At 41.5% G+C, this 25,743-nt stretch overlaps 1 protein-coding gene across 5 annotated transcripts in view; it reads left to right on the top strand.

Moving 5' to 3' along the window:
• WDFY3 (WD repeat and FYVE domain containing 3) overlaps positions 1-19,618 on the top strand; it is a 178,282-nt gene extending 158,664 nt beyond the window's left edge. For all 5 annotated transcript variants that reach the window (XM_063337332.1, XM_063337329.1, XM_063337331.1 and 2 more), the window contains 16 exons: positions 34-153; positions 986-1,103; positions 2,256-2,362; positions 3,131-3,284; positions 5,713-5,804; positions 6,129-6,341; positions 9,105-9,252; positions 10,296-10,450; positions 10,901-11,059; positions 12,536-12,715; positions 13,812-13,994; positions 14,877-14,973; positions 16,029-16,358; positions 17,423-17,534; positions 17,889-18,086; positions 18,920-19,618. In XM_063337332.1, coding sequence (XP_063193402.1) covers positions 34-153; positions 986-1,103; positions 2,256-2,362; positions 3,131-3,284; positions 5,713-5,804; positions 6,129-6,341; positions 9,105-9,252; positions 10,296-10,450; positions 10,901-11,059; positions 12,536-12,715; positions 13,812-13,994; positions 14,877-14,973; positions 16,029-16,358; positions 17,423-17,534; positions 17,889-18,086; positions 18,920-19,040 — 2,487 coding nt within the window. In that variant the 3' untranslated portion in view covers positions 19,041-19,618. The remainder of the gene's footprint in view (positions 1-33; positions 154-985; positions 1,104-2,255; positions 2,363-3,130; positions 3,285-5,712; positions 5,805-6,128; positions 6,342-9,104; positions 9,253-10,295; positions 10,451-10,900; positions 11,060-12,535; positions 12,716-13,811; positions 13,995-14,876; positions 14,974-16,028; positions 16,359-17,422; positions 17,535-17,888; positions 18,087-18,919) is intronic.
• Positions 19,619-25,743: the final 6,125 nt, after the last annotated feature.

Below are 25,743 nucleotides of genomic sequence, written 5' to 3' on the forward strand. Positions count from 1 at the left end.
CACTTTACAGTGCTGTTATCTGTCTTCCTTAAGAGAGGAGAAATCAGTAACTTCCAGTACCTGATGCACTTAAACACTCTGGCGGGCAGATCCTATAATGATCTCATGCAGTACCCTGTCTTTCCCTGGATCCTCGCAGACTACGATTCAGAGGTAAATAAAATACCTTGTCAGCCTTGTCAGTGATTTTTTTTTTTTTTCTTTTTTTAATGTTGGAGGTTTTGCAAATATTACAGCTTGCTCATGTTACCTTGGTAAAACCGAGGCTTATCTTTATCATCGGTTGTTTGATTTCATCTGTTTTGTAATGTTCCTCCTACTTCTCAGGGGGTAGGATATTGGAGATTCTTGGCTGTCCCATGTGGGCAGGTTCCTGCCTGCACTGATTTTACAACTATTACTGGACTGCGCACAGATGAGGGCCGGCTTGCATAGCTTTTTCTAAGGCAATTGCCTCTCTCTATTGTAGCAGTTCTTGTAAGTCTTCGCATTAGCTTTCTACTGAATACCCTGAAGGATGTTATGCCAACAGATAAAGCAAGCGTGTCCAGAAGACTGTGGTAGGGGATACTGCGAAATCTGGCTCCACGGTAAAGAATTTGCTTTTGAAAAAGATGAAACATTCTATTAATGCTTTTTTGGGCAGCTGTTGCTACCAGGCAGACCATAACATAAAATATTGTTAGGGTACGTGCCAAGGATTCAAGAACAGAATTAGGGGAAACTGGGGAAGAGGATGAGGGGAGCAGGGCAAAAAAGTAGATGGAGCCCAGATGTGACTTAAAATAAAAAATACTGACTCTCTTAGATCAGCCTGAAGGACTGTTTAAAGCACATCCAACATTGCACCTGCTGTGTGTGTAGAAAACAAAGATGACAACCTTGGGATGCATTTGGTGCTAAATATGGTAATCAGCAGTGTTGAAAGGGTTTGTTTGACTTTTGGGCATTTTTTATAAAATTGGTGTCTGTTTTATCTTTAAAGGAACTGGATCTTACGAATCCCAAGACATTCAGAAACCTGGCCAAGCCCATGGGAGCTCAAACGGAAGACAGGTTAGCGCAGTACAAGAAGCGATACAAAGACTGGGAAGATCCCAATGGTAAGTAATGATACATCCTGCAGGAAGAGCAGAGGGACGCATGCCTGTCACATGATGGGAGGGAGTCATGGATTTTTATATTATGGGTCAAGAGGTCTGGGTGTGGATATGCAGAACTCTACCATGGTTTTTAGTGACTCTCCAACAAGTAGCAAAGGGGCGTTGTTTGTCTTGCTGTGTTTTTTGTTTTAAATTTGAATGGCAGCTTTTGTTTATATGTAAAAATAAAGGCAAAACAGTTGTGCATCCAGAACACTTTAACATTGTCTAAAGGCTGGAATGGGTAGGCAGATGAAGCGCACAACCAGCTGTCTCTACTAATACAGTTTGAGTGCTGCTGCAGGAAAATAAGTTATACAAAGGAATGGGAATACTTCTGTATTAGCCGTACTCTAGCTTTTTCATTTCTTATCGTAATGCATGGTTTTTTGCCAAGGAAACAGTATTTTCTTAGCTAAAAAAAATCAGAATGAGATGCAATTAAGTTACATATTCTTGATTTTAGAGCTTCCATATATATTGAAAATAAAACTTGTGCGTTTGGCAAGGCAGCTATTATACGATACATTTCTTCTTGTGTGCTTTTGTTGAAGACACAAGCGTGCTTAACTACTGCGGTGCTGTTCTGTATCAAACCACAGTAGGTGGCAAAGATGTTCATTTGTAGCAGTGAATCAGTATGTTCTAAGTGTATTTATGCAGACGTTTTGCCAGGAAATTAAGAAAGTAAAAGCTGTACAAAATCTGTAGCCAACAATTCTGAGACCTATTTTTGCCCAAGTCTTTAATACCACAGTAATCAATAAGACCAAGAGTTAAAAAAAAAAAAAAAGTAGTTTCTTCAGCAGAAATCACCATAGCTGCTCTGCAACGTTTCAATTAGTTAAAATAAAAAATGACTAACCATTCAGTAGTGCTCTGCAGAAGCCCATTGAATTAGGGTTACTGGACTGCAGCCAAACCTCAAGTGGTGGCAGTGACAAACATAAAGCTTCCACATTCTCGGAATGAAAATTACGAATTCCAATTTTAAATGTGTCCAAGGTCAGAGTTACTAAAATGCAGCACTAATTACATTTTTTTCACTTAGTACTGATTCTGTCACCGAACTGCTTTAAAAATCATAAACATAGTACAAACAATCTTCTGCAGGGGAAACTCCAGCGTATCACTATGGGACCCACTATTCATCGGCCATGATAGTGGCTTCCTATCTTGTCCGGATGGAGCCTTTTACCCAGATTTTCTTACGGTTACAGGTAAAAGTTACATCACCTCACTTTGTGTTTCATTCCTGCTGTACATATGAGACCTAAGTGAAAAATATTACAATCGGCTTTGTTTTCATCAAATATGGTAGAAGAAATATTTTTGGCAGAGTTGTTACTGCCTGGGAGGTTTTTGATATTCCTTTGTAAAAGATATAATGGAATTCACATTTGTTTTTCTTGTCGTTTGAACGTTTTTCTAAATGTATGCTGAACAAAATATCAGCAGAAAAAAAACAAAGCGAGTTTTACTGTGAAAAATACTGTGCTCATCAAGCTTTATTTGTCTGTTGTTGAAAGAATCATATGCCAGTTGTTTAGTTCTGAGCTGGAGGTATTGAAAGATTGTTATTTTAAACGAATATGTCTATCCAAAGAGACACTTTAGTACTGACTGTTAAAATAAACGTTTGCAGAGCCTGGAATTGTTTGCCCGTTTAGTGGTTAATGGGGTTTGTAACATTACATGTCAAATATTTTCCTAGACAGAAGCCATCAGACAAAAAAAGATTTGTGTTTCTCTGAAATAGGACTAGATGACTCTCTTCTTAAAATTCTTCATATCTGTATCTCAGTGCTTTACGTTTACTATTATTTTGTACCAAAAAGTAATGCAGCTCTTTAAATTGTTGTGGTACAGAAGGAAACATGCCCCATTATCTATACTTTCTTCATTGGGCAGAGGATATTCTGATTTGCCTTCTTGGCAAAGTCTGCTATGTTAAGAGGTGCTGACATGCTTCTCGCTCTGTCCCACAGGGCGGTCACTTTGACCTGGCAGACCGAATGTTTCACAGCGTACGGGAGGCTTGGTATTCAGCGTCGAAGCACAACATGGCAGATGTGAAGGAGCTCATCCCAGAGTTCTTCTACCTCCCCGAGTTCCTGCTCAATTCCAACAATTTTGACCTAGGTAGGCAGAAGGAACTTGATAGCATTGCTGCAGGTGCAAGACCGGAGCCAGACAGTCCAACATGAGAAAAACGTCTCGTAATATGGGCGGAAAAAGATCTGTTCAACTGCATGAGAAAAAGATAGATATGCTTTCATGTCAGAACATGCAAGTCAAGCAGGACTACCCCTGATATTTCCTTATACTAATGTGTATTCAATATTATATTTGAAAGTCTGAATGATTCAGAACTCATTGTTTCATCAGGAAGAGCACAGCAGGAATTCTTATTGCTTCTGTGATACCTCAGATTTATTTTTTCAGATTTATCAGACAAGGTATTTTCTCAAGCACTGAGTGTTAGTTTTAAGCAGTTGATGCAAAGTTTGTTCTGAGAATTGCTGAACAAGACAATGAAATACCCCAAAAGGACTTCCGTTTAGAGTGGTGTGTTTTAGTTGATTTTTGGTTTTTTACCAGTTCAAAATGCACAGATAATCATGTTTCACTTGGAGTTTCTCTGGTTTGCATTTTTCTCCATGTAACTTGCTACTCCACGATGGTGTTCACCATTGACAGTCTTCACTTTTAGAATTTCCTCTTAAAAGTATTCCTATAGGTTTTGTTGAAATGTCGCGGTAGCTTTTGTGAGAGTGGTTATTCAGCAGGAGTCAAATTTCATGCCTTAGGACATACATGTTCCTTAGTACGTATGTCACTTAACAGTGGCATTAAGCTTTTCTTTTCTGGGCTCTGTGCTGTGAATCTAATAGCAATAAGAAAGACTAAACAACTCCTAAGTTTTAATGGCCTCAAATCCTTTATTCAGAATGTATTGTAAGAGATTGGGAGCACAACCTTACAAAAACAGAACACAAAACCAAAATAACAACCTGCAAAATCTCTCCCAAGTATATTTTACACAGACGGGTATGACAATTACCAGAAAAATGTTGAAGTCTTGTCCACTTAGCTCCATATCTGATAATTTTGAACTGTGACCATTAGAGTCATAGAAGTTCTTCCTTGAGCATTTGGAACAACAGTAGAAAAGGTTGTGTTACGAACAACTGTCAAACACTATGTGATACTTCTGATTGTGTTATTTCGGAGCCGTCCTGCTCCCTTTCCCCCTGAGATAAAAAGAGAGGAAGATTTAAATTCTAGTGATGCAAGCGGTGTTTCTGCTGGAACACTGTACGTAGTACTTGGGTATCCCTCTAAATGTGGAAATTTGATAGTATTCCTCTGGGCTAATAGGAAGTGTGGAGTTGTCTCTTGGCAACAGGCAACAAAACAAGAACATAACTGGGAACTCTTAACAAATACATTTTTTTTTGTAATTGCAACATGCCATTTAATGTTCAGAGTGGGAAGGGAGCTATCAGGGACCCACATGAATGTATGTGGCCAGACCATGCCCAGGAGAATCACCAATGTCCTTGGGTACGAAGCTTGTGGGGTGACCACTTAGCTCTTCGCTGTTAAGAAATGAATATTTAGTCTGTACTCCTGTGATGTGTAGCCATTCTCATGGTAAAACAATAACTCCATTCCTTGATATGGAATATATTTATTGTGAAGAAAAGCAATCCTGGGATGAAATACTGTTCCACCAAGGCTTTACAGAGGTTTGCTGTTACGCTGTGTCTTCCTGGGATTTATTTTCTTCAAAATATACTAAATTGACATGCCATTGCTATACGCATACTAAACAGATGCCAAATACAGGAAAGTATGTCCTCTCTTAAATTGGACCTAGCACATTGATTCCAGTTGTCCTCATAGAATAAGAAGGAAGTCAAAAAGAGGTAAGAAAACAAACCTTGCTGTGCTGACGCCTCTAAGTGCGAAATGGACGGCTGCCGTGGTAGCTTTAGGCGCAAACTAAACTGACAGAGCAAGATTCTGGTTGTACAATGATTGCAGAAGGCTACTTTAGTGGCTGTTGTTTTCATTAACTTTCATGCACTGTAGTGGGTCTTTCCCATGACGGGGAGAGAAAAGCAGAAATTCACTTAAACAGAAAGATAAAGATAAAATAATCATGTTCCAAGAGCACTTGACGGGGAAACAAAGATTTTGAGTTCAGGCTTTACATTATGAAGTTGTGCGGACTGGGGAAGAGTCAATGCCTCTAGCTAGAAGAGTAATGTTTGTTTTGAAGAGCGTATGCTGAAATGCTATCATCATCTTCAAAAGTCTTAGCAAGGAATATTCTCCTCCTGTGAGCGATCTTACATGAACAACTGAGGCAGAATTTTCCGTGTTTATTGCCTGACATTTACAAATTACATAGTATTTAAAAAAAGAAAAGGTTGAAGTGGCTTCCTTTACTAAGGAAAGGTGTTAGAATTTGATCGTTTTTTATAATTTTTTTTTTTACCATTGCTGGTGCAGTGCAGTTTCAGTGCTTCTCTCCATATTTTCCTTTCTTTTTTTTTAATAGGTTGCAAACAAAATGGCACTAAACTTGGTGATGTAATACTCCCCCCATGGGCAAAAGGAGATCCTCGTGAATTTATCAGAGTTCATCGGGAGGTAATTTGCATTTTAATAATCACAATAGAAAGCGTCAGTTGGGACTTTCCACTGCACATTAACCTAAGCTGAAATCATTCAGTCACAGTCCAGGAGGTCTGGGTTAATGGCTAATTGGTGCAAAGGTATGTAGAAGCAGTGTTTCCTCCCCATTCCTTTTTGGCTGGGGATTTCATTGAGACAGGACTTGCTTCAACGAAAAGATTTATCAAAATTTAACAAGGATGTGTCAAAATATATTCTGCGTTTTTCTTCGTGGCAGGTGCAGTAGCCTCAAACGATGACCGGTACGGCTAGTTCTAATGCATGCCCTTTGAATTTCAGGCTCTGGAATGTGACTTTGTGAGTGCACATCTGCATGAGTGGATTGACTTGATCTTTGGCTATAAACAGCAAGGTCCTGCTGCAGTAGAAGCTGTAAATGTCTTTCACCATCTCTTCTATGAGGGGCAAGTGGACATATATAACATCAATGATCCATTAAAAGAGACAGCTACTATAGGATTCATTAATAACTTTGGACAGATACCAAAGCAGGTAAACTGTTTGTAGAATTCTTACTTGCCAGATGACACTCCAGTTGAAACGTATCGATATAGAACGGCAAAGTGTTTTAGGAGTGAAAATTCCTGGGACTCTTTTTCCATAAATATTCTTCCAGTGATGTGAAATCATTTGTATTTCCATCATAAGTGCAATGAGGATCAGTGCCTTTTTATTCCCCCCCACACACACACTTTGCGTCCTTAAAATAAAGGCAAAATGAATTATGGTTCCACTCTAAAAAATCAGCATTAAAAAAAAAAAAGTATGTATGTTCCTGCTGCAAAGTCAGAGAGGAGCAGTGAAAATCCAAATTCAAAGTAATGCCTAGTGTGTAGGTATTTTAAGTTATCCTGTAAAAAAATAATTCTATAACAACTTATGCTTCCTTTTTTTTACACCAATCACTTGGTGTTCTGCGGGGCTTGGCCTCCTCTTTTATTTGAAGAATCTGATGGGGGAAAAAAAAACAACCTTAAAATTTAAATTAAGAAGATTAACTCTTGTAGGACAGCAATAGTTAAGGAGCTATATAGATGCATTTTTATTGCAGCTTTAAAGTTTGTGTTCTCTTTAAGAGATTACATTAAGTTATTAAATGTAATATTAAATCTAAAGTTTTGCTGTGTGGGGTTTTAGTTTTTTGGCGGGGTTAAGGGTTTCTTTCTTTCTCTCTTTTTTTTTTTTTTTTTAAATAGGCATTTCTGTAGGGTTTTTTTGCTGTCCAGTGAAACTTTTAAATGTCATCAGTGAATTTTTCCAATCCTGGTGGAAACCACGGATACCTTCTGCGATTCACTGGGAACCCAGCCCACATGTTGGGAACTCTAGACTACAGCAGCACATGTTGTTTCAGGACAGCCACAGGAAATTTCCTGTGGGGACCCGCTGGCAGCTGTCTGTCTCTTACTGCTTGGAAAGAAGGCTAAGAACTGCTTGTCTGTCCTCTGTGGCTGGCTGCTTTTCTCCTTTTCCTTCCTCGTGCTCTCTCAATAATCAAGATATGGAGTGGCTGTGGGGTTTTTGCCTCTGAAGTAATAGTCAGTCCCTGGGTTGTGATGATAATCGGACGTGGCCCAGCTAAAACCAGAGGAACAGATAAAAGACTGGGGCTGACGGCAGGGCAATGGGAAAGTGTTGCAGCTGAATCTGAAGGTCTGCCTTAGTTTTCGAGTGCCTGTTAGGTACAAACCTACGATGAGATCTACCAGAAATTGCATGAAGCTTTGCTAGAGGAACAGGCAGACTGCAATAAACTCAAAACTCCTTCCTTAAGTCATTTTTGGTGGTGAGCGCTCTGGGAGCGCATTTTTGTGTAACTGTAGAGAGTTTTGCCTATGACCTTCTGTGACTTTCCACAGGGGATCTAAGGCAGGCTATCTCAGTGACGTGGCTATTGTGCATGTTTTCACTCCTTTGCTGCATGGGGATGTAACATGAGAACTACATCTTTTTTTTATCCCATCTTTTCCACCAGTAATGCCCCTGATAGTTCTGTTTCCCATTTTAAGAAGTTGTGCTGTGCAAAACATTCCAGAGCTGGTGCTGCATTTGGAACCACACTTTCTCAGACTCTGTGAGGGTCATGAGATGCCACAGCCTGGGGAGGCAGAGCAGAATGAATGAACAAGAGGAACGACTGCTCAAAGGAGAAAGGAGTTGTGGGTTTTTTTTTTTATTTTTCTTGGCAGAACTGGCGTTTTTTTGAGATCAGTTGCCCATGTGAAGGCTGTATGACGTGCCTTCTCTCTCCATCTTCTCATAGCCCAGCCAGACAGGAGGCGTGCTGTAGTTCAGTGAGAGCTGTGGCACGTAGGCCTGTGATTACCCTTCATACCCAGAGCGTAGGTGCAAGCAGTAGAAACATGTGTGCGTGCTCATAGCTCAGCTGCCTTAGGCTTATGCACGTTCCCTCTGCTTTGGATAGGCAAACAGGTAACACGTCTCAAAGGGCTGTAAGGAAAATACCTTTCAGCCTTGGAATTTCAGTTCTCCTTTCAGTCCTGTAATAGCCTGTCTGCAAAAGAGTAATCAAAATCTTACAAAATACCACTCAGTGTTTATATTTGTCATTTACATTTTATAATACGTAGCGTTACCATCCAATATTTTTATTATTAATTTATCACGTGATAAACCTTAGCGTGTGTCATTGATGATCGTGGCTTATTAGAAGCTATGGCTTATTTAACACTGAGATACTGGGGATGGTCACTGAGACGGTAAAATGGAAATTCAGTCACTCGTAATGAAAAGCTAGGCAGAAGATAACCGGGTGCTAAGATGCGTTTCTTGTGCGCGATTGTCATATGTGGTCCAATTACATGCCCACCCATGCTGTCATTCTGTTCTTTGGTAGTCTGGCCGCCTCCCAAGTGTGTCACCTGATGTTTGTGGGACACAGTTTGTTTCAAAGCCAAAACTTAGCTTTCATTTTGTCCTAGGTTAGAATTTAATACCGTGTTATGTATCAACTTCGGGATTTTTGCTTGCTTTACTTCAACTGCTTTTGCAACTGGAAGTAGCTCTGAAGATACTTTTCTTGTTATATCCTTGTGGGATTTCATATTATTTGTTGAAGTCTTATTGAAATGGTCGCCATAAGGTATTAGTGAATACTGAGAACAGAACTAAGTAACATTTGCTGACCTGCAGAATTTTTAGAAGGTAAATTGCATGTACTGATGATCTCTTTAAGCTTGTGCTCTTGTAAACCTCTTGATTTTTGATGATAATCAATTTCTTAATGAATTTCAGCTCTTTAAAAAGCCACACCCACCGAAGCGTGTTAGAAGCCGACTGAATGGAGAGACTGTGGGAACCTCTGTGCCCCCTGGTTCCACAAGTGACAAGATTTTTTTCCATCATTTGGACAACCTGCGGCCATCACTTGCCCCAGTGAAAGGTAGAGTGAAAACCCACAGTAATTATTCCTGTTTCTTTGCCAGAGCATTCAAAGTTTCAGCAAAATCATCCTTTTCCACGTTTCGCGTAGCTCTAATGTTCTTAATACCTGTACTTTTGTGAGAAACGCAAATTTAAAATATCCTAATACTGTAAGATTGTGTTCTTCGCTACCTTAAAGTGTACTTGGAAAGCACTACATCTGTGCTGCTTTAATGTAACTCTTTTAAAAGAGAGAGACAAAATTGGACCTAAGCACTTCTTTAAAGTCTTAACAAACGATATTCAGGGTACACTGTTTCTGGGCCTGTGATAGCCTCAATTTTGTGATTTTTATAGCAGAAGGATTCTTTATCACAGTGCTGAGAAATACTCAGAAGTGTTGACAGGAAAGGGTGGTGTTGGTTGTTGAGATTAAAAAAGGTGGGTTTTGACGTCGTCTCTGATATTGGACTGGACAAAACTTAATTGTTTGTGAGGCAGGTAAATGCTATATGGTGATTTTTTTCTGAGTTGGTTAAATGAATCTATGCCTGCCTGCCGTAAAGGGAGGTAGACGTACTACTACACAGGACATAGCAGAGCTACACTCTAAAACTGGAAATTAGAAAGCCTTAATCTATATTTGCAAAGCTTGAGGAAAAACGGGTAGAACACCACGGGCTGTAGTCAGGAACATAACCTGTGGGAACGCTTGGCCAAGATGTTAGAATTGATACCAAAAACTTGTTTTCACTTGTGCCGAAAATGGTACAATGACTTTTAATGATGACAGGCATCTTGTCTGAAGAACATCTTGTGCAGCATTGCAGGTGGGGTCAGAGCTATCTGTGATCCTCGGGGTGTTGTCGCCGCTACTGGTAAATGCTTAGCCCTGCATTTGTTAGGAATGTAGCAAAAGTTGCCATCGTTGCAATTGAAACAAAGATTTGCATGACATAGCCAATACAGAGATCCTGCTTGTGCACAGCATCAAATATTTAATGGGATCAGGTAATATTTGTCTGTGCTAGCAGTAAAACATAACCCCATCTTCTTTTTCAGAGCTCAAGGAGCCTGTGGGACAGATCGTGTGTACTGATAAAGGCATTCTGGCAGTAGAACAGAATAAGGTTCTCATCCCACCTACGTGGAATAAAACTTTTGCCTGGGGCTATGCAGACCTCAGCTGTAGACTGGGTACCTACGAGTCGGACAAGGTTTGTAATCTGAAATTTTTTTCAGTGCTGAATGTACCAAAACCAATGAGCACTCAATAGTGAAAAAATCTAAGAATGGAAATTTATTTCACATGTGAATGAAATAATCTCATACTGCATATGTTTTATTGCTCCCTATCTGGTGGTCTTCATCAGAACACTGGCACAATAACATAAGCCAATTAATAATAATTTTTTACCAGGCCGGCAAAACATGAATGAATTAAATCTATGCCGTTGAAGGTCATCTCTCGTGTGCTCTCGGGGGGCATCTTCTGGCAGAGGCTGGAATTGCTTCTGTTTGAGGAAAAACTGCACAGGGGGTAGCAGTGATATCTTGGTTACTTAATAGTCCAGCATGCAGGGGGGTTCTTAGGTTTTTATTTTTATCCTACCAAACACTAATCCTGCAAGTAATTCTTCTTTTTTTTTTTTTTTTTTTTTTTTTAGGCAGTAATTGTTTATGAATGTTTGTCAGAATGGGGTCAGATACTGTGTGCCATTTGCCCCAACCCCAAACTAGTTATCACTGGAGGAACAAGCACAGCAGTGTGTGTGTGGGAAATGGGCATCTCCAAAGAAAAAGCTAAAGCCCTCACACTGAAACAGGTAAGATACAATAAAGATACCTTTTACGTAAATTATGTTACAAGATCAAAGGAATTACCAAAAGGGTATTGCTCGCATAGTAAGCTTTGAAACCATGAGTCCAGCGAACCCTGGGAGAACTGAGTAGTCGAGGTGCCGATCTGCATTGGAAGTGGGCAAAATGCATCTTGGAAATTGCATCATTTAAGGGATAGTTGATCACCAGGAGCTTTTCGGAGAGACGGAGAATTTGGTAGTGATGTTAACAAAATTATACTGGTGTGTTTTGTGAATTCATCTGCTTTATTGTAGTGTTGTATAAAACTGTGTCAGGGAGGGCAGTGAAGGAAACTGTCTCAAAAGTTCATTTTCCTTTTTTTTTAATTTTTTCTTTTATAAGGTATATATTTAAATTACACTTCTGTGCAAAACTTTGCAGTTTCTGGCAGTGATGTTTGTGGAGCAGAGTATACTTGTTCAGGATCACCTTAAATTGTTCTTGCTTTGTTAATTCAAAGCATCAACTTTTAATCTAACAAACGAGCACTCGTGCTTTAAAGTCACTTGCAGCTAAGTCTTGTATTTACTAAAGAAAGAATAATAAAAAAGCCCACCTGTAAACGAAACAAAACACCCCCATCCAACTACCTCAGAATATCCTAGAAGCTGAGTATCATTGTTATAGGTAGCTAGGTTGTTAAGTGTTACTGTTCCTGTTAGCACCTTTATAGCAGGACTGTTTCCAGAGGAAAGCTTCCACTTGAGAAGAAATTTAGAGAATTATTTAATAACTTCCCTTGCATGGTCTCTAACAACTGTCCAAAGCTATGTTTCCAAAGCATTTTACTTAAGAAGAAGGCAAGATAAAACACTCTATCTTGAATTTCAGGGCAGTATATTGAAGGCCATTTATTGTACTTTAGCCAATGATTTGTAACTGCAATAATCTGACTGTATTCCAGACTCCTGTTCAAATGGTTAGGTTAAGCCTAAAATGTAAAAGCAGGGTCTAATACAAGTAGATGCTTGTAATTTTCTCCTCCTTCCAATTGACTTTACCATTTTGGCTGCCGCTCTTTCTTGTCTTTTCTCAAACACCAACAGAAGTTTTTATAGGAGCTATTTACAAAGAATTTCTGTTTTCAGAATGTAATTTCAGGTGCAGCCTGGAACACATATGGACCCTATAAATAAGCTACTGATGCAGAACGGGTTGGAAATTTATTTTGGGGGTTTTTTTCAGTAGAAGTCTATGTAACATTAGACGCTTGAAATTTGGTTTTGTGAGAGTACTTTTTAAATGGAAAAAAAAATACTATTTCTCTTATTGTCAAGTATGAAAATAGTTGCCAACTGAATTCTTGTAAGTCACTTGCATCTTCCGATAGGATATTCATGTTTACATTATCTGAATCTCTTCAGATAAGTGGGTTTAATGCCGTAATTTTTGTAGTCTCTCCTGATTGCAGCTTGTTCCTCCTGACTTTTGTTTTACAGGCATTACTGGGTCATACTGACACTGTCACGTGCTTAACAGCATCGCTAGCTTATCACATAATTGTGAGTGGATCACGGGATCGCACCTGCATCATCTGGGATTTGAATAAACTCTCTTTTCTAACACAGCTTCGAGGTCACCGGGCTCCGGTTTCAGCACTCTGTATAAACGAATTAACGGTAAGAACCAAATACCATTCACCAATGTGCAGTGGAAACAGTAGCAAGAGTCAGAAATTGCTACACCAAAGAAAAATAAACCAGGGTCTTCTGTTAGTTTGAGAAAACTTGTATAACTCATCTGAAAACTAATTAGCTGGTTTAGGGAATTATTTGCATCTTTTGTCCAGAGACGCACATAGGTTTGTTCCATGCAGAGCGGCTCGAGTTCAGAAGGGCATATTAACAGTGCTGGCAGCAGTGTAGCTAGTGTGGCTTTCAGAGTGGGTTGTCAAACCTGCCACAGGAACTAAGAAAAGATATTTTGATATTTGACCTTGGTTGACTTTTGTTCTCTTACGCTTCATTTAAAGGAAGCAGAAGATACCTTGGATGAAGCTGCAGTGACGATTGTAGCTGAAACAGACATACCCTAAAAGCATGTCTCCCTGGTGGTCCTATAAGCGATGGGTTGCCATTTATCGAGCTCCCGTGCACGTCAAAGATTTTGCCTGAGTTGAAACTTTATGCAGCTGGTCCATGAGGGCTGGATGGACCATGATGCAACTGGAGCAGTTGTAGTGGTTGAAATCAAGACAAAATGGGGCTGTAATGCAAGGAGGGGTTAGCAAGTAGATTAGCTGCTAGGTGATGCCAGTGGTTTAGACTGCAGCTCCCATTTCCCCTCTGCACTAGTTTGGACCATCTCTCGCTCTTTTCCCAATAAGGAAGCAAATGAAATTTAAGGTGGTACATGTTTGTGAAAAAAGAGAGGAGTCTGTGAGAATAGCGTCTTTGAAAACTGAGAAGGAAAAGTGCTTAAAATACACTGTTGGATTGCTATGCTGTGAAAAGTGGAGGAATTGGTCTACTCATTGTATGCTGTAAATACAACAAATAGGTCACTACTAAGTCTGCTTTTCTATGTACAATTTAAAAAAAAAAAAGCATATCATCCTAAAGATTTGTTTAGGTGTCCAAACTAGGCTCGAACAGAACTTTCTGAAAGTGCCAGCTTTGATGGCTGAACTTGGCTTATAAATGAACCTGGCTTATATTTTGCTGAAGAAAACCTACGACCTATATTGAAATACGGAGATGTTATTTGTCTTTGCAGGGGGATATTGTATCATGTGCTGGCACTTATATCCATGTATGGAGCATTAATGGCAGCCCTACCGCAAGTGTTAACACTTTCACTGGCCGAAGCCAGCAAATAATGTGTTGCTTTGTGTCAGAGATGAATGAGTGGGATACTCAGAATGTCATAGTAACAGGACATTCGGATGGAGTTGTCCGGGTAAGTATCAGGAATCACTGTTTGAAAAAATAAGTTTACTCCTTAGTTAGTAGTAGTTAGAGTAGTCATGTCTATCCAACATAGTGTCCTGGCCAGTACAAAAAGCAGTTTTGCTATATTGGGTCCTCCACCTGAACAGTTAAATCCTGCAGGAAGGAGGGAGTGCAGGCTGGGTAGACGATGCAGACTGCTTTTGGTGCTGGAACCAGCTGTGCCTTTCCTGCACAGGGTGGTGCAGTGTATCGTGTCCACAAGTTAGATGGACATCAAAGATTCGTGGAAAACTCTTTCAGTGAGCTGACATTCCTATACAGTCTTTCAGTTTTCTTTCTCCTTTTCGATCCACCCGTTGTGGTGGTGGGGCGTAACTAGCAATAGTCAGGAGCATACCTTTTGCTTCCTGCCCTGTTTTGGTCACCAACTTTCATGCCTGGAGATTGTAGTTTTCGTTTACCGTTTTTGTTCTACACACCTTGAGACACTCATTTTGCTGCCTAGAAAGAAAAGAGGAACTTAGTGGCATCTCTGATCACTGCGAACCTAGCCCAATTTTTGGTACTTTGCTGTGCCGTCCTGGGTCTGCTTTAACCAGAGTCTGCTGGTCAGATTGCTGTGTGCAGTGGATTTTTTTTTATTTGAACAGCAAAGATGTTAAATAACAGCACAAGACTTGTTCACTTGTGATTCAGGCATGAACACACGTCCTCTTACAGTAGTTAGCCCCCGTAAACAGGGCTCAATATGGAGATGTGACCTGCCTCTCACGCTACCAGTGCAAACATGCAGTTCTAATAAGCCATCCTAACTCTACAAGAAGCTCAGAAGAAAGCTAAGAGTTCAGTACATGCCACTTTGCTTATTCCTTATTCCCTGTCCCTCCAGTTCTGGCGGATGGAGTTTTTGCAAGTACCGGAAACACCAGCTCCAGAGCCTGCGGAGATGCTGGAAATGCAAGAGGATTGTCAGGAAGCACAAATAGGTATGTCTCCTGACAAGTGTTTTGTCTTTGCCTTTTATCTGATCTTCGCCATACATAGGTAAAATCATGTGGTTATACAGTGCAGAATGGACGAAGGGGATTTTGTCTCAAATGAAAATTGACATCCAGTGGGCCTAATAAATAAAGCATCTGAGTTCTTTATTCACCACCTTGCTTATGGTAGTTTCATACTGCTATGAGTAAGAAAAAATCATGCTCATCATAGGTTTTTTTCTGTGAAGATTGAACTTTTCTGTGTGTGGTTGTTTCTGCTATCGGTAAACCCAATGGATGTTACCATTGTCCAAAAGCTAGATTTTTTTTTTTTTTTATTTTGAAATGGAATTATAGCATAACAGCAGAGTTAAAAAAAATCTACTGATGGAACAGTATGCTGTTGAGACAAGCAATGCTGGCCGTATCATCTTTCCACTGTCAGAATATTCTGGTCCATGCTTGATGGGTGTGTTTTCTTTTAGCCATCTCATCTTCCTCTTGCCCTTTTCATATTGAAGATACGATCTGGATTTGGATCTGTATCGCGTGATACTCATTAGCAATTACTATATATAGACAGCTCTTTTTTTTTTTTTTTCAGTGTCACTAGGAATATAAATATCTTCCACAGCTGCTTTTTTTGTATTAACAAAACCTGTTATTAACAAATCTGCATCATGTTTCTCAGTCGGCTGGAGTTGCAGCATAGCTGACTGTGTTACTTGTGTAAGTTTTGCTGAAAGACAGCAGGATTTGGTTTTGCTAACTTGAGCGCTGTTGAAAATTGTACTCATTGTGTCTCTCATAGCCTACCTCAGATGGACTATCATAGGAAATTGCTTCAGCTAAGGAGTGCTGTTTTCTGACAGACCAGTACAAAAAACGCGAGTTGTTTGATTCCTGGCAGGAGCTGAATCTTTGCGAAGGCTTTGAGATGCCTCCATGCAGTTTCCCCCTAGTCGTGCTGCAGTGGTTGTAGGTAGTGCAGCAGCAGAATAGGGGAAGAGCTCAGGCGATCAGCAGCCTTGCTAACAACATCTTCTCTCCTGTGAATCCAGGGCAGGAAGCCCATGAAGAGGACAGCAGTGACTCCGAGGCGGATGATCCATGCATAGGCCAGGACACGAAACTGCAGGAGAGCCAGAGTCAACCAAGCAGCACCAGCCACAGGCCTAGGTCATCATCAAACAGAGCAGCGGCAGCATGGTCAGCAGACAGCGGCTCCGATGACTCCAGGCGTTGGTCAGATCAGCTCAGCTTGGATGAGAAAGATGGCTTTATCTTCGTGAATTATTCTGAGGGACAAGCCAAAATGCATCCCCACGCTCAGGTTAACCACCCGCACCCCAGCTATGCTGAAGCACGGCACTACAGCAAGCTTAAACCAGGTAAAAGAAACTGGACACGCTTCCTCTGTCAGATAAACGTGCTGTCAGCACGGACCCGTAAGGCAGTCTCTCTCTGTCTGTGCAGCTCTGAATTCCAAAATGGTCAGTGAAGAGAAAAATTTGTGTGCAAAGGTTGCGTGTTGTTCAGGCTTTTCCTGGTCAGTTTACCCAGCTAAGGCACTTGATGGCCACCACCACCACCACAACCCCGTGCAGTGGGATGGTGGAGAGAATAGAAAGAACAAAAGCAAGGGAACTGACAAGTCAAGATAAGGATAGTCTAATAAGCAAAGGAAAAGAGGAAGACAAAACAAGCGATGCAAAGGCAATCGCTCGTCACCTCCCACAAGCAGAATCATGACCAGCCAGTCTCTGAGCAAATGGCTGCCTTCCCCAAAAACCCCCTCCTCTCAGTTTTATTGCTGAGCGTGATGTTACACAGAGTGGAATTTCCCTTTGGTCAGTTTGTCAGCTGTCCAGCTTGTGTCCCCTCCTGATTTATTGTGCACCTCCAAACTGCTGACGGGGGTGGGGGGGGCAGAGCAGAGTGGGGGAAAAGAGAAAACCTTGATACTCTGCAAATACCGCTGAACAACAGCCAAAACACTGGTATGTCATGGTGACTATGTTTAGTCACATGCCCAGAACACAGCATTGTGTGAGCATTTATGAAGAAAAGTAGTGACAGTTGGAAATCTAAGTCTTGACTTTAAAAAGAAAATAAATAAAATTAAAAAATAAAATGAAGCTATCCCAATCCTGACAGGCTTTGGTACAGGGCTTCCCTGTGTACATCACCATTCTCTGCAGCCCCCAACTGGACTCAGAGAAATTGGAGGCCCTGTGCGTTGTTTTGTATCCTCTCCTTTCTTACATGTGTTGAGGAAGCGGTTGAAAAACGTGTTTTCCCCAAGAGAAACTTGAGTCATAGAGAATTCTCTCTGGGGGGAGATTATTTCTTTCTACAAAGTCTCACACATACAGGTATGTTGGGGGAGGAGGGAACAAATATGAGAACAAGCAAATTTGCTTTTTCCCCCCTCCTACTTTCTGCTCATTTCTAGGATACAGATGGGAGCGTCAGTTGGTGTTTAGAAGCAAACTAACTATGCACACGGCATTTGATCGCAAAGACAACGCACATCCAGCAGAAATCACTGCACTCGGCATCTCTAAGTGAGTAGTTCACAAGTGATCACTTACAACATTTTTTTCGGTGTTGTCAGCGGGAAGTGGTCCGAACCAGCCATTGTTCTTTGCATAATGCTGTTTTGTGGTGCTTCTGTTTAGGGCAGCCTTGTTCGAGGACTGAGATAAAAATACGAAAATAAGTAGACTTACTCAGCTGCATTATGTTATACAGAGTGTTGTTGTAGCTCCATTTCCCAGTCAGACCAGGCTAATGTACACATTAGTTACTGTGCTAGTAGTTTAATTTATGACATATTCTGACATGTAAAATTGGTCGTCACTGTCTGCGCGTTACTGTGCCAGAGTTGTTGCAGGAATGTTTTTGCTTTTTTCTTGCAGGGATCACAGCAGAATTCTTATTGGGGATGGCCGAGGCAGAGTGTTCAGCTGGTCCGTAAGCGATCAGCCTGGCCGATCTGCAGCTGATCACTGGGTGAAGGACGAGGGGGGAGACAGCTGTTCGGGCTGCGCGGTCCGTTTTTCACTCACGGAGAGGCGTCACCATTGCAGGAACTGCGGACAGCTCTTCTGCCAGAAGTAAGCCAGCCAAGAGCCTCCTTTGGGCTCTTTTCCATACTGAATTTTAGGCTGGGTAAAGCTGTTGCATGCAACGGAACTTTGCTGAAAGACTGAGGTTTCCCTTACTAGAACAGAACTGATGAAGAAAAAGCATCAAAGCTCTCAAAACTTCCAGGGAGGAATTGGAAAAGACACACAGACCCTTAGTAAATCTATAGTTAGCAAGACAGGTATCAGGAGAGAAGGAAATCTGCTTGCAGCTTTGAAAACCTCCCTGTTGCCCATTTGGGAAAAACTCTAGGCAAATGAACTTAGCAAAGGAAAAAAATCCCAAACAAACTTCTTTTGCAACTAGTCCTTCCACAAGCAACCCGGTCAAAATGTAAACCATATGCAGGACTGTAAGGATGCAGATTTAGGAGCCAGTGACATGTAGCCTCACACAGGGAAACGTATGACACAGCAGATGTATATGAGCTCCTCTTGCCCAGGAACTGAGGTGGGAGTCTCTTCTCTGGTCCACTAGGTCAGACACGGTATTTTATTTCTAGTTTCATCTCTGTAGCTATATACTTTGAGTCTAAACTGGTGACAACAGCTGTTTTTAAGCTACCTCCCAGCGCAGAATCATTGTGTTGATTCTGTTGTTAATTTGTTGATTTGTTTCTTGTTGTTAATTTGTTGTTGATTGTTGTTAAATTCTGCTTCTGCCACACTGTATTGCATTTCCTTGATGAGTTTGGGCAGTTCTCTGGTATTTGAAGTCATGATGATAATTTCCACACCTGGACAGAAAATGGCCAGGTCAGGAGAGGACCTGTGTTCACAGCGATGTTTGTTTTCCTCTACAGGTGCAGTCGGTTTCAGTCTGAAATCAAGCGTCTGAAGATTTCCTCACCAGTCAGAGTCTGCCAGAACTGCTTCTACAACCTGCAGCACGAGCGGGGTTCAGAGGAAGGGCCCAGAAATTGATGGGGTCCTGGCAAACAGAGACCCCATCCAGCCCCGCCATCACTCCAAGAACTAGTGAGAGTATCGTGCAGTGATCGGAAGGGATTAGAATATTGTCTGTTTACACTTAAGTTTATACTGAGTTTTAAGCACTAAAAGTAAAAAGGGATCATTGAATCGATTTGTGTTGACAGAAGGTAAATGAGGCTAACAGCATAATTAAGTGAAGAGCAAGGCCCAAGAAAGACATGATTAATAACCACAAATCCAATAGAACTGTCAACCCCTAAACCTGTGTTGACGTGGCTATCGAGAAAATCCTCACTTATCCTAAATACCCATTCTTGTCTTGTTTTTGTAGAGCTAGTCATCTTTATCGGGGGGAGGGGGAGGGGAAGGCTTTTTAGAAGATAGTTGTAAATCTGCCTTCTTCGCAAGCAACTGTGTATATTGTAAATAGGTATAATGGCCTTTTTATCTAAATATGAACTTAACTGCCTGTTACATGGGACTTCAGATTAACCACTATACTTTGTGTGGCATCTTTATCTCATCTATCAATTTAAATACGAATGTTAAAAAAAAAAAAAAAAGAGAAACCAGAAAACTCAAAGGCATTATGCGTATTTCTGTTAAAAATCCAGTCTGTGCATGTTTGTTCTTTCAGTTGCCCACAGTATCTTAATCTAAGTAAGGCTATTCGTAGAATTACATGGATTTTTTCAAAAGAAAACATTTTTGAGAATAGGACTTGGAGTATTTTATTCTAGCTGTAAGATAACCAGGAACTAAATTGTACACTTGTGTTGCATTTTATACCAAACTATTTACCACCTCAGTGTTGTTCATATTTAATAAGGCCTCTTTTATACATATGTCAGAGCTGCAGTTTTGTTAATTACTTACTGTTCATTAGCAGCTGATTCATGCAGTGCAAGAACCAGCTTTTAACTTCTTTAGTCAATAGCAATTGGCTTGCATATAGATACAGAATGAATTCCTTGTGCATAAAATTTAACTGCTGTTGTCCTGTAGCTTGTTTGCGAAAAAACTTCCAGAACAATAGGCATTGCTCTAAAACAGGGTGATCTTAGTCATGTCAGAAACGCTTCTAAGAACTAATCTTCGTGTTTCAGCACATGGCATCAACTTGAGGACAGCAGTAGACTTCCATTGTGGTTTTTAAGTTCCAATATGAATTTAATTGCAGTATTTTTTTACTACTCTATCATTTATTTTGCACTACATGTGGGATGAAGTAGAGACACTGATATCCACTGGGATTGGAACGCGTGCATTGGGTAGGCCCATGGACTTAATTTCTGAATGAGGTCTTGCCAGTGGCTTTTTGGTGGGGCGGGAGGGGGGGAAGGGGGGGACAGGGGCAGGCTGGTGTTTGGTTTGGTTTGGTTTTTTAACGTATGTGTATATATTTTGTAAATGAGTGACAAACCAATCTAGCTCTAGGTATATTCACAATGGGTTCTTTTAAATAGCGGTAAGGATATGACCCAAACCAACAGAAGACAAGTGGCCCTGCTTTTGCTCTGCTAGTGCTTCGGTGAGCGTCTTCACTCGAGACGATGTTATCCTTCACTTGAAATGATTTGGGCAGACTCTGGCCCTGGGACAGTAAATGGTTAAAACCGGCACTGTTGTTGGAATTGCACCATCCAAAATGCCGGACCTTCTGTGGTGGTGTGAGCTCCTTCCAGAAGGTCCTTGGCACTGCGGTGGCACACCTGTCTTCTCTTGATTTGAGCTTCTAGCGGTGAATAATTTGTTAATCCTGATCACTTACTATTTACCCTGGTATCACATGTTTATGCACTGAAGGTTAAATACGTATTTTGATACATGTTTGTTTATTATGTATGTGCTGGTCTGTAAAATGAGATATATTCCTGTTTTGGTATGTATACTAAGTCCCCAAATGAACAGAAAGGCTTCTCTAGAGCCCTTGCACACTGTTGAGTAAATGCAGGTTTGTTGAGATTTTCTGACCCAAATAGATCCCGTTGGATCCAAAGAGTGATGATCAAGTAGCCGCGCTGCATGGCTACCTGGACAGATTTGTCCCTAAAAACAAGAATAGGTCCTCAGTAAGCATGTGCGGAGCACTGGAATTTCTCTGTTCTCTCTAACGTTGCCTTCACCCTTCCCAAAATGATGCGAAACCAGCATAGTTCAGAAGACAGGCTAGTGGCCTTAACGTTTTCAGTTTGAAGAAAAGGCTATTTTAACCAATGCCTTTGAGTCCACGGAGTTTTCTTCCCCTTGCCTCCAGATTTCAAATCAAAACCAAATTTAAAGTCTTTTCTACAGAGTGGAACTCGTACAGCCACATAATTAAACCCTAATAAAAGCAAGTTTTATGACAATAACACTGATATAATCTAAACACTAGAGCAAACAGTTGGCATATAGTACTAATGCAGGGTCGTGAAGATAGTGGGCCGTCAGTGAAGAGGTAGTCGACTGCGTTCAGCTGCATAAGCACGTTGTACGGGTGGTGGTCTGTGCTTTGTTTGGCAGCGTACTGAAAAATCAAGGTGGCTATTCTTTACAAATTCTGTAGTGTAGAGGTTAGTCCCAATTTACATTTTGCAAACAAATCACCACAGCCCTCGGACTTAATTCTTTGTTTGCGCTGTTCCAAAAAACCAGGTTCTTGCTTGTAGGAGGTGGAGGGGAAAAACACACCTGCTCATATTTCCTCTGGCAGCTGGTGCTGTGGGCAACTCTTTTGTTCACTTGGGAGTGGGGTTTTTTTCCCGTTTCTTTCAAGCTTCTAATGCAAATACTTGCTTTGTTTTCCATGTAAAGATCTGTTGAGCAAAAATAGACTCATGTACACTACCATTAGTAGACTGTATTCTCTGCAAGTACCTCACGTGTCTTCTCCTGCCTTGTTCTTTGTAGTATACTTATTCATGTACTCTTAACATTCGTATGTAGTGTGCAACTGTAATGTCATGCTTCTGAGAGGGGGTTGGCTGCCTCCAGCCGACATTCATCAGTTCAATAGCAGAACACTTTAGATAAGTTATTTTGCACTTTCTTATGTATAAAATTGGTAGAAACTTATATTTGCTTTGTATCATTTAAAGACTCCTTTTGTTTCAGTAAATGAACTGTGTACAAAATATTTATGCAGTTAAAACTTTTTAGAAAGTATTTTTAATTTCAGCAAGTTTGGTTACTTGTTGCATGACTATTAACACAGCTGACTTTTTGTGTCAGTGCAATGTATATTTTTTTTGTCCTGTTATTAACTTGTAAGCCCTAGTTAAATGGCCATTTATTTGTACAGCATCAGGAGTAAATTGAAGATAACTGGCTAAGACTGGAGTGTGGAATTTTGTACTATATTGCAGAATCCGATATCTGTTTTTTGGTGGTTACGTAAAAGGCCTGACGATTTACTATCTAGTGTGCAATCTGTGATATCTGAATGTTCATTGTATATTTGTCTCCAATGCAAAAAGGTAGAGTAACACAATTACAACAATACATGATTAAATGCAATAGTTCAGGTACTGAAGTATTTTTTTCATTTCAAATAAATACCTGCTATTTACCACCAAAAAGCTGGTTTGCATTTGTTGGAAAAACACAACATTTGGAGCTGAATAAACATTTTTAACATGGGAGCGGTAACTAATGAGTAACATGTTTCTATATAATCATGAGGAGTAAATTGCTATTATTTGTTGCAGTTTTGCTTTCTGAACGCGAGTACGATGACGCAGTGTGAAATCATGTCTTTGTTTATTCTTTTTTGCTTCATAAGCGTTGTTGTAGAGCGTGAAGCCAGCAGAATTTGACAGTGTGTAGAAGAATAGGCTGTACCGATAGAGAGAAAGCCGACAGAAAAGAATGATTTAAGTCATGCTGGATAAGGACAGCGCAAGAGGAGGAAGTATCAAAATCCAATTTAAATCATCTTCCCTGAGGAGAGACTGATTACTAGAGCAGAACTTGACCTTATCTGGTGAGAAACAGCCTAAGATTCCCAAATGTTGAAATATGTTACTCCTTCTTTAATGTGTTTTTATATGCTTTTCTAAGCTGATAATGCTAAAGAATGTGGGGTTTCATGTTGGCAGTTAATTATGTGCCAGCACTGGTGGCTAACAGTTTTTCTCTAACTAAAAACCAGGCTTTGATTCAGTTGGGCCTACCGTGTTGCACCCCCTCGGTCAGCTTGCAGACAACACCGAGTTGGTGGGAGTGTTGATCTGCTTGAGGGTAGGACGGCTCTACAGAGGGATCTGGACAGGCTGGATCGATGGGCCGAGGCCAACGGTATGAGGTTCAACAAGGGCAAGTGCCGGGTCCTGCACTTGGGTCACAACAACCCTGTGCAGCGCTACAGGCTTGGGGAAGAGTGGCTGGTGGGAAACTCTCCAGCTGCCTGGGGGAAAAGGACCTGGGGGTGCTGGTTGACTGCCAGCTGAGTATGAGCCAGCAGTGTGCCCAGGTGGCCAAGAAGGCCAACAGCATCCCGGCCTGTATCAGGAACAGTGTGGCCAGCAGGACTGGGGAAGTGATCGTCCCCCTGTACTCGGCACTGGTGAGGCTGCACCTTGAATACTGTGTCCAGTTTCGGGCCCCTCGCTACAAGAAAGACATTGAGGTGCTGGAGCGGGTCCAGAGAAGGGCAACGAAGCTGGTGAGGGGTCTGGAGAATAAGTCTTATGAGGAGCTGCTGAGGGAGCTGGGGTTGTTCAACCTGGAGGAAAGGATGCTGAGGGGAGACCTTATTGCGCTCTACAACTACCTGAAAGGAGGCTGTAGAGAGATGAGGGTCGGTCTCTTCTCCCAAGTAGCAGGTGACAGGAGGAGAGGAAACAGCCTCAAGTTGCACCAGGAGAGGGTTAGATTGGATATTAAGAAAACTTTCTTCACGGAAAGGGTTATCAAGCATTGGAACAGGCTGCCTGGGGCAGTGTTTGAGTCACCATCCCTGGAGGTGTCTAAAAGAGGTGTAGTTGTGGCGCTTGGGGACATGGTTTAGTGGTGGACTTGGCAGTGCTAGGTTAATGGTTGGACTCCATGATCTTAAAAGTCTTTTCGAACCTAAATGATTCCATGATTCTATGTTCCTTGGCTGATGAGCACCAGAAATTACATTGCATTGTTTGGTTGTAAAAGAAAAGGGACTTCTATTGATGAATTTAAGTGTGTATGCATTCAACTCCTTCTGTAAAGTCTTTGGGGTTTTTAGTTATGTGTAGTAGTTACAGAAGCAATTTTCATGGCCTTCCTAAGCCTTATCTTGGTTATATAGTATTGGTAATGTCCCCTTTTCACAGGTTCAAGTATTTCTCATTCAAGGATTTCCATATTTTAAATCTTCATACTCTGAAAACGTCCTCCTAACAGTAGCTCCGGGCTGGTCTGTGCAGCTGCATCGTTCAGCATGCGGTATTTCAACCTCATTTTCCCCTCAGGTAAAAAAATATGTGAGCCACCTCCTTTGATTTGTCCCGTATTGAGTTAGCTAACTTGTGCTTAACTTGGTGTACAGCATTTGGAATGACGCGAAGAACCTGGAATTTGTGTCACGTCCTGCCTGCAGAGTGCACTGCGGCGCCTCGGCTCCACGGCTTGTGAGGTCTGAGGGAGGGCATGGCGCAGCTCTGGGAAGGTGAGCCAGCCTCAGGGGGTGGCTCTGTGGCCCTCGTGTGCCCTCAGCACCCCGAAATGAAAAAAAAATAATTGTCCTTTAATTTTTTTCAAGTGAGTTGTGTGGCCAGAGGCTGGCAGGCAGGGCCGTGTGGCTGCCTCTGGCATCCCCCAGGCATGGTGGAGAGCAGAGGTGCCAGCAGCAAGCATGGAGAAGCGGCGGGGGCCATGGTCCTGACGGACCTTGTGATTGGGAAAGTGCTCCCCCGTGGAGCATAGGCTTCTGTGTTGACATTAAGATAGGGCAATTTAGAGTCCCTGTTGCAAATCAGGTGTTGGGAGACTTCATTTGGCTCCTTTCTGTCCAAACAAACAAAAGGATGATTAATTAGCAAAGCCTTTTGTGAGGTTCCTGCACTAAACCTGCGTCAGGGAGGAGGAAGAATGATGGCCTGTGAAATTCATGGCAGCTCAAATGTCAGCGTTGGAGCCATAAAATCCCCAACAGGGATCAGACGGGCCAGCAGCCAGTTTTGGAGTGGAACAAGGCAGTCGGTGAGTGACTGGGCAGCTCACTGCAAGTGCACCTTTAACTCTAGCTCCGCCACAGCTCCTGCCAGGCAGAAGCACCTCCCGGGGCCAGGTAGTCAATTTAGCAGCAAAAACAAACGGTCAGGCGTCCAGCACATCTGCTGGGTGTGCTGCTTGGTCACAGAAGGTCCGTAGCTGTCTAGTTTTGGGGGCAGGGGGCTATTATGAACTAGAAAATGCAGCATTTCATTCTAGGCTGTAGCCCAGTCCGTTGTTAACAAATTTGTGGCCAATTTGCTGTGACCAAATTGTTTTTCATCATGGTTGTGAGGACTTTGACAGTTCAGGGAGGTGAGTTTTGGAGCCTGCTTTCTCAGTATAAAGTGGTTTGTGCTGCATACCATTGTAAAAAATGCATATGTATTTTTAAAGAATTACTGGCAGTGGAACACGTCTGTCTCCGTGTCAGGACACGGTGCTGATTCACTGGTGGGTGGGTGTGCCACACAATGTAGAGAGGGGGACAGGGTAAGTGAGCACAGAAACGGGACTGATGCGTCGG

Source organism: Chroicocephalus ridibundus, chromosome 5 (assembly GCF_963924245.1).
Source record: "Chroicocephalus ridibundus chromosome 5, bChrRid1.1, whole genome shotgun sequence".
NCBI lineage: Eukaryota > Metazoa > Chordata > Aves > Charadriiformes > Laridae > Chroicocephalus > Chroicocephalus ridibundus.